Below are 8842 nucleotides of genomic sequence, written 5' to 3'. Positions count from 1 at the left end.
AATCTAATGTACGCTGGTATACTAAATTTAATTTCGTGTTGTGCATTCTTGCTTCCATTACATGTATACTAAATCTAGCGCAGATTTTTCTAACAGTGTAGATACAATACGGAATTAAATTTGGTTATGTCCGTATAAAAGAGTCAGATTGCGGTTAACTGAATTACGGAATTTGTTAACATTTTATTACGTGCTGCAGAACGGTACGCACGTTTATTTAATTTCAAAACATATATTGTCGATATAGCTTCATTATTCATTTAAAAATGATTTATTATATGATTGGTTTCATTACATGAGTATATAAAAATTAAATTTAAATTATTATATTATTAGAAAATTTTAAATATCGCCTTTTTATAACACAAATATTTTTAACTTACAGTTCTTATTTGTTGAAATTCCGGCGTGAAAGTGTTTGGTAGCGGTGATTGTGTGTTGCTGAATTTGGTAAACTGTAGTGAGATTTGAGGTGAGCTAATGGGCACAGTATGAAGGAAATGTGTCTAAATGAGAGTTTGAGTTACAAAGATAAATGAATTGAAAAAGTGAGCGATATTTTAAGTGTTTGAGTCAGTTGTGCAGATAAGTAACAGCGACAGGGCAGGTTAGGTAGAAAGAAGCACGGAAGAAGATCAGATAGCAGGGTGGGTTAGTAAAGTTGCGAAATAGTTTACGTAAGTTACATCAATTTGATGGATAGTGGGAACTCAGACGAGGAAGTGTTCGGTCAACCGAAGCGTGAGGAAAAAAGGGGAAAATACAAAAAAAGTAGAAAGGGAGACATTAAGGGCCGAGAGTTTTGGATCAATAGAGAAACTTGTTAATAGGAATAGGGATAGGGTGGAGATGGGAAATAGTGAGGACAAAATAGCAACAGGATCCCCCCTTAAAAATCCTAATATGTATAGAACGCCACCGGGAAAGAAACAAATTGGAGCGAGGGAGAAAGAAGCGGGGGAAGACAAAAAAAAACTGAAATGTAGAGGGTAAATAGAAGATAGAAATTTACAGTTGTGTGACGTGTGAAAAATGATGGTAGAAGTAATGGGGATATATGAGGAAAATCAGAAGAAGCGGAAAGAGAAAATAAAGAAATAAGGGGGGAAATGGCCGAACTTAAGAGAGAAATTACGAAATGGGAAGAAGTCAGGGAAAAACTAAAAAAAAAGGATGGAGTCACTCGAGCAATGATTAGAAAAGCAGGAAAAGCCTAATAAAAAGGTAGAGGAATCGAAGTTAGAAGGAAAGAGATAGAAAGCTCAAACCGGGCGTTTGGAGGTGGGGAGAGTGGGCATGGGGAGAAGGAAGGGCTGAGAAAAATAGAACAAAGAATAGAAAATAAAGGGAGGGAAGAAAGAAGAAGAAACATGGTGATAAAGGGTGTAAGATGAGAAGGGAAGGAGCTAAATGAAGGGGTGGACGAAGTACTAAAAAGGGTTGATTCTAAGGTAGAGATAGAGGAAATGCGAAATCTAAGAAGGGAAGAACGAAGAGGGGAGCTAATGGTACTGGAGAAACTAAATACATGGAAACATAAGAGGGAAGTGATGACAAAGTAGAGTTTATTATATGGAAGCCCAGAGAGAATAGAGGATGATTTGACAAGGGTAGAAAGAAAGATGTAGTATAAATTAGGGAAAATAGCGGAAGAAAAAAGAAAAAAGGGAGAAAACATGGGTTAAGTATGGGAGAATACAGATAGACGGAGTATGGTGAGATTTGGATAAAGAAAGAGAAGGGATAATTCAATTTTAAACCTTATTAAGTTAAATTTTGAGACAAAAATGTTAACAAAAAATGTTGAGTACGCTATTCTGAAAAAATATCAAGATAAGGAAAAAATGCGATATTATTTGATATATAAAGAATCAATTTTTATTTTTTACATTAATAATTTCAATAAATTATTATTATGTTATTATTAAATTTGTTACGGGTTAGTAGAAAATTCGTCATTATGGCTTGAAAATAACGTTTTTTGGTAAGAATTTTATTTTTGTTTGAAAATGCAGCTATTTGGTTGAAAAGTGGTCTTTTTTATCCAACCTAAACGACTTGTTTGAAAGTAGAACTACTTTGATAAAAATTACTTTTTTTTGGCTGTAGATTCTTTTTCGTTAACAATCTTTTTAGTAAAAAATTCAACTATTTGGTTGAAACTATTTTTTTCTCGAAAAATCAACTATTACATGTTTTGTTGAGCATTCGTCTTTTCTTATTAAAAATTCAACTATTTGGTTGTAAATTAACTTATTTATGGAAAATTCAAATGTTTTGTAAAAAATTACTATTTTAGGCTTAAAAATTTATATTTTTAGTTGATAATTCAAACATTTATTCCAAATATTTTTTTTTTAAGTCAACAATTACATTTTTAGTTAAACATTCATATTTTTGTCATGAAAATTACACTCCTCGACTGTAAATTAGTTTATTCCTTGAAAATTCAACTGTTTTGTAGAAAATTGCTATTTTATTTAATTAAGGTGATTTTTCAAAGGATGCTTTTAATAAGAAGCTCATTAATATAATCGCACTCTGAGTATCATTTAAGAGAAGCGTAGGTGTGAGGGTAAGATTGCGATAGGCTGAGAGTGTTTGTGACGAACGGCGAGTGAGCATAAGAGTGGACAAACATCCTTGCGTCTACCGGAAACTAAAGACTGAAATTGTTCGAGGAATTTTCTTCATTGTAGTGAACTAAAAAATGGCTGATAATAGTGAAAAAAATCTACTCTCGGTGCAGTTGGGTAAGTTTAACTATAAAAAATGTGTTGAAGGAAAGCAAATTATTCAACCATCAGAGATTTATAGATGTTGTGGCTGTCAAGAAACATACCACAAAGCTTGTCGATCGATAATGAGGACAAAAAAATGGGCAGATTGATGCTTGTTGTGGATCTCGCGCTGCATCACTAACTTTGTTAGTGTTACTACGGCCATTCCAACATAAGATAACCCGAACTGTTAAAATAAAAATGTTGAAGATTGCACTATTTAACAATTCAGATATTTAATATATATTCCATTACTTGTGGAACATAAAATTTGTTGTCAAAACATTTGTTTTTAGGTTATTTTTCAGCAATATTTGTTCAGAGCATCAAGTGACCCAAAGTACCTATGATTTTTGTGGACTTGTCTTAACTAGTAAAAGTGCTGGATTATTAATGTAAAATATTCAATGAAATATACAATTATTTGTCTGCTTATTCATATAGAATACAGAAAAATTCTTTGGTTTGCAATTCCTTTTTTATGAACTTCTAAGATTCGGTATGAGTGGTCCCATCCGTTACCAAAATAATAGAAAAGTTTTAACCCTGACATTTGACAATAAAATTAATTTTTCAATTGATTTAAAACTTTTATAACTCATTTAAATCCTACTCCTTTCAATTCTTATTTCATATTGAAGATATATTATTATCTGTAAAGCCTCCAAAGTAACTTCCTGATCGTACATGTCCCATCCGTTACCTTGCTATGTTCTATCCGTTACCTAAAAGAAGAATTTTATCCAAAATTATAATTTAAATATTTTCGAACTTGTTATATAAAAAAAGAAAACTTCAAAACACAAATCCATTACAAAACAAATTGGTGTTATAACCACTCTCAATTCGCAGAGTTCTGATTGAAAGGAAAAGTAAGCCTGGAAGTGAGTCCCATACGAGTCCCATCCGTTACCCTCTTTTTCGTTTTATAACATGAAAATTATCCACTCTAATAAAGTTTTAGAATCTGGAAAATTACAAGTTCATGCATCTTTGTACAGGTAGCGCAGCTTCAACAAGATATAGTTGTTTTAAATAAGGATTTTTCAAGTTTTGATACGTGCAAATGTCCCATCCGTTACTTTGGAATGGCCATTGAGCCCGTTCTTCCCGAGACTTCTATTATTAACAAATATTCACATAATACAGATTAGAAAATATACAAAGATAAATAATCAATGAAAAATATAATGTCTACTTACGTTTACTTGTATTCAGTTTTTGTGTGTTTTTTCACTCACTATTTAACTGAAAAGCGCATTCTGTGAAGTGGAAATATAGTGATAGGGTATCGATATCGAAATTATGACAAAATATCGATATTGACTTTGGTATATCGGTTTTTAAATATCGATATGAAATATCGATATCCCATCAGTACTTGAAAGTAAGTAAATTTGAAGTTTTTTATATACGAATTTGACATAATCTTAAATAAATTTGGTTGGTTAACAAAAACCAAACTAGATACATCACAAAAACTTCGTATTTAAGAAAAAAAAAGAAATTTTGACAAGTTTTCAAGTTTTAGGTTAGGATGTAAGTGGTATTCGACTTTAAAAAAATAAAAAATTTCTATTTCAATTATTAAGAAGAATTTTAAAAGAGAAGTAATACAGAATATTAAAAAATTAAAATAATATGCTTCATGAAGGTCAAGTAAAGGATGCCGCTTCAGACTCTTGTGGTATATCAACTTTTGATTAATATAATACAAATGCGCTTTGGAGCAAATTCTTTTAAGATGACGTGCAATTCATTTTTAAATAATTATTGGACCAATAAACCCGCTTCTCGGTAATAAGCGTTAAATTCAGAAAAATTAAGAATTTGTATTCCTATGAATACGCGATTTTTCCTCCATCTAAAAATCCCCCAACAGGAACAGAAAAAGAGCAAATCCTATTCCTCTCAATCGACTTAATTAAATTTAACGAAAGCATTTATTTAAATTATTTTTCATCATTAAGTCTTTTTATAACTTATAAATTCGAAAAATATTCAAATTTATATTTATTTATATTTTGATAATTTATTTAAACGGCTTAAAAAATGCACCAAAGAAATCTATTCAAGTGCTTGAATTAAAATAATTTCAACTCTAGAAAGGCGGAATTGAATTGATTAAAATTAAAATTTCAAAACTTATATTCTACATGAAGGAATTAAAACAATTTACTACACATATTTTGTGAACTTATTAGAAGAAATTAAATAATCTCAAGAATTGAACACTTTTGGGGAATAGAAGATATTTCTGTAAGGTTATCTGTCCGTACAATTACAAGGAATTAAATATATTGAAAACACGTTCTCTTTTAAGGAATAGGAAAATTCTTCAATTTTAACGATTTAAAATTTAATGTTCTACAGTTTTGAAGATTTTCAAATGAAAGTTCTCTATAAAAAGGTTTAACAAATTGCAACTGTAAATAAATTGTTTTCAACAGGAGACGGAACGAATCCAGCGAAGGGAGCCGTTTTTTGTCTACAATTGAAGGAAATTATTGGCATTACAACAGAGCAAATGGGCAATGCCAATGACGATGACGCTCTCGCAAGTACGCACATTTTTTATTCTACTGTTAATTTTATTTATTACCATTTTTAAGAATGTTTTTTTCATTTTTATTTATATTTCATGCGAAAATTGTTCTTGATTTGCTCTTGAATTTTTGAAAAATACTAAATCCAAAATTGACAATATAAGTGTTGCGAAACGGACATGAGACTTTAGAGATAGACTTGTGTGTTTGTGGATTCGAGGAGATTTTGTGCATATTGTCATTTCTCATTTTTAAATAGCCTTACCAGAAATTACTTTATATTATGAACTGTAGCTTTTGTTTACAAGTCGGTAATTTAAATATGTTCATAATGTCCACTGTTTAACTTGTCCCCGAGCACACGTTTACGACATATAATTGCGATATAATGACAGCAGAATTTCATGAATGATGAAAACCAATATTTTGTAATGTTCTTGGGCTTATTTTAGAGCAATTTTTCTTCTTTGTATTTATATGAATCACATAACAATTAAGCTTGTATACAAGTCCATTTTAATGTATGGGTCAGTATATGGGAGATTTACAATCAACATCTTTTTCACGTCTTGTGTTCGACAATAATCGAAACGTATTTTTTTGTTTCAATGTTATACTCGAAAATCTCGATATGATTTTTCAAAATTTGGTAATCGGGAAGCGGATGAGCTACCGGGAACATTTCGAATACGTCACGTGAACAAATTCGTAACACTTACTGTTTTCTTTTCTCCATACCCAAATTTTTCCTGCATATTTGAGAGTCATAATAAAATATCATAAGGTAAAAAGAAACAGAAAAAATGCTCAAAGTTCAAAATTAATAAAATTGTTAATAAAAATTCAAGTACAATGCAAAAAGTACAAGAATATTTTTTTATTATTCAAAACGTGTCCTTTATTTTCGAAAGCAAAACGCGAGAGAAAATGCTTTCTGGGAGAAAAATTTTTCTTTGTAATTCTCCAATGTAATGACCCATAAGTATTTATTCAATTTTTGTTTGCATGCAGATAAGATGTTTAGAAATTTTCCCAAATCTTGTTTCTTTCTTTTTTTTCCTTACAAAGAAAATTGAGCACTTGTAGTTTTTAGAAATAAATAGAAAGAAGAAAAAAAAACATTTTTCACCGAACCAAAATTTGGTTATTTTTTTACGAGTTTAATGTTCAGTGACTTAACTTTCAGAATTTCGCAATAAAAATTCCTCCATTTATGCTGTCTGGAGAATATTACTTCGATTGATTCAGCCGTTAAAAAAGTATGATTGTTTTACATTCATTGCTGTTGGTGCTCGCGCATGGGCAATCCAGTGCGACTGGCAGCTCGTTGAAAGTGCACAATAAAAATTAAACAAGTACTAAAAAAAGTTATTAAAAATTGATGGTAGACTGTCCTTAAAGAAACTTTAAACAGAACGCACTACGAAAAATGTTGTGCCCAATAATTACAGTTTCTCTTATTTTACAGTTTTTGTAAGGATTCATTTCGCCGTATGTCTTTAATTTTCAATGTGTACTTTCAACGAGCTGCTAGTCGCACTCGATTATCTCAGTGTAGACTCTCTTGCCCACGTGCGAGCACCGACGTCGCTAAAAGGAAAACAATCAAACATTTGTAACCTCTGCATCAATCGAAGTAATTTTTTCCAGAAAACTTCTTTATTCCTTTTTGAAGAACTGTCCCGCCTGAACAGTTACCCTGCTCAATTCTCCAAGTTTTGTCACTGACCGTGAGTTGAAATCAAAGAAATAATTAAATGTTGATTTCGTAAAAACATTTTTCTTCTATTTATTTCGAAAACTTCAAGAGCTGAAATTTGTTGCATCAGTAAAAAATATCCCCAATTAAATTTGCCTATTCAATCATGTTTCAAAAATTGAAATTTGAAACATTTTTTACAAGCTCTCAGGGGTAGACAAAACGGACCTTTTGAATACTATACCCGGTTATCGCACGTAATCCCTGAAGTACATGTTTTATCCCAGTTAGGAGATAAAGGATTTTTTTTTTTCAAAAAATCGATGGGCCAAATTTTACAAGTTTTGAACTTTACAAGATGCGACATTGTACGTGTGATGTAGATAATATTTAAAAAATTAATGATATTTTTTTATTAGTTACAGTTTATAACGATGAAGGAACTGGAAGCTTCGGAAAGACGGACGATATGCAGGGAATACCAGAAACTGAAGAAGTTTCAGAAAGTGAAGATTTGACAACCGTTGTTGTCGAAAACGGAGAAGACTATGAAGAAATAGAGGTTAACTATATTCAATCTCTGGTTTTATTTCAGAAAATTAAAATAATCATCGCTATGATTATAATTCTTTCTTTTTATTTCAGACACTTAGCAAGAACAACAATGTGGATAAAGATTGGTCTCAGTAGATTCCCATTATGCTCAAGACGCAGAAAAGTCCTGCATTGTGGGTGCAGCCAAATCCAACAGCAACTGCAGTACAAACGGATGCACTACCATCAGCAGCAACAAGTATTGAGCTAAACGCTTATTCAATAATGAGGCATTAATTGAAGCTAGAGTAGATTTCATCAAAGCTTTAAAAAAATAGTCAGCAAAAAAAGCTGCTATGGAGAAGGAGATTCTGAAGAATAAAGCTGCTACGGAGCAGGATATGATCAAAAATACTTTGATTAAACAAGAACTAGAAATTCAGCTTTTGCGAACGCAGTTACAAGAAAAGAAACAGCTAATGTTAAAGTAGGTACTATTTTCAAAATATTTTTTGTAGGTATAAATACAAAAATGGCTGTGCAATGATGCATTGAAATAATGTTCGAAGTTTTGAACATTATTTCAATTTGCATTTGTTATAAAAACCAAAGAGTGTTCCTTATATTACAGGTGCAAATTCGAAAAAATGTTCAGAACTTTGAACATTATTTCTTGTAACAATTGAAAATTATGAAAATATTTTTTTTTCTCAAAATTTTCAATTTTAATGCACCCTGCCTTCGTTTATTGTTTAATTTTGCAATGGTTTATACTCAATTATACTTTATACGGTTACAACATTTATTATTATTTTATGTATATTTTTAATAGGTCTAAGTGCAACGAGTGGCTGAGTATGAGTGCGTTGAAATAATTATCGAAGTTTTCAACACAATTTCAATTTGCATTTGTTATAAAATCAAAAGAGTGTTCCTTATATTGCAGGTGCAAATTCGAAATAATGTTCAGAACTTTGAACATTATTTCTTGCAATAATTGCAAATTTTGAAAATATTTTTTCTTCTAAAAATTTGCAATTATAATACATCCTTCCTTGGTTTATTATTTTTATTTTTCAATGGTTTACACTTAATTATACTTTATATTGTTACCACATGTATTGTTATTTTGTGTATACACAAAATGTATGTATGTAAATTTTACACAAATGTAAAATGTATATATTTAACAATATGTTGAGGAAAATAAATAGTTGAAAAATAAAAAAATGCATGTGAATTTATTTATACAAGTTCAAAGATACAAGTTCGATGATACAACC

At 30.6% G+C, this 8842-nt stretch overlaps 1 protein-coding gene across 2 annotated transcripts; it reads left to right on the top strand.

The window, feature by feature from the left end:
* The first annotated feature begins 2668 nt into the window (after window positions 1–2668).
* Window positions 2669–8158, top strand: LOC117167955. 2 transcript variants are annotated; one of them, XM_033353223.1, is made up of 4 exons: window positions 2669–2753; window positions 5231–5341; window positions 7451–7587; window positions 7671–8158. In XM_033353223.1, the coding sequence occupies exons 1-4, from the start codon at window positions 2711–2713 to the stop codon at window positions 7713–7715; spliced, it is 336 nt and encodes a 111-aa protein (XP_033209114.1). In that variant the 5' UTR covers window positions 2669–2710; the 3' UTR covers window positions 7716–8158. The 2 variants fall into 2 exon arrangements, with proteins under 2 accessions (XP_033209114.1, XP_033209113.1); XM_033353222.1 differs by having other exon boundaries at window positions 7445–7587.
* Window positions 8159–8842: the final 684 nt, after the last annotated feature.

Source organism: Belonocnema kinseyi, chromosome 2 (genome assembly GCF_010883055.1).
Source record: "Belonocnema kinseyi isolate 2016_QV_RU_SX_M_011 chromosome 2, B_treatae_v1, whole genome shotgun sequence".
NCBI classification, from domain to species: Eukaryota; Metazoa; Arthropoda; class Insecta; order Hymenoptera; family Cynipidae; genus Belonocnema; species Belonocnema kinseyi.
This window is presented reverse-complemented; position numbering and strand designations above follow the sequence as displayed.

Coding starts and splice junctions, on each gene's coding strand:
- LOC117167955 (XM_033353222.1), top strand. CDS start 2,711: ATGGCTGATAATAGTGAAAAAAATCTACTCTCGGTGCAGTTGG. Junction 5,342..7,444: donor TGACGATGACGCTCTCGCAA/GTACGCACATTT, acceptor TTTTTTTATTAG/TTACAGTTTATAACGATGAA. Junction 7,588..7,670: donor AAGACTATGAAGAAATAGAG/GTTAACTATATT, acceptor TTTTTATTTCAG/ACACTTAGCAAGAACAACAA.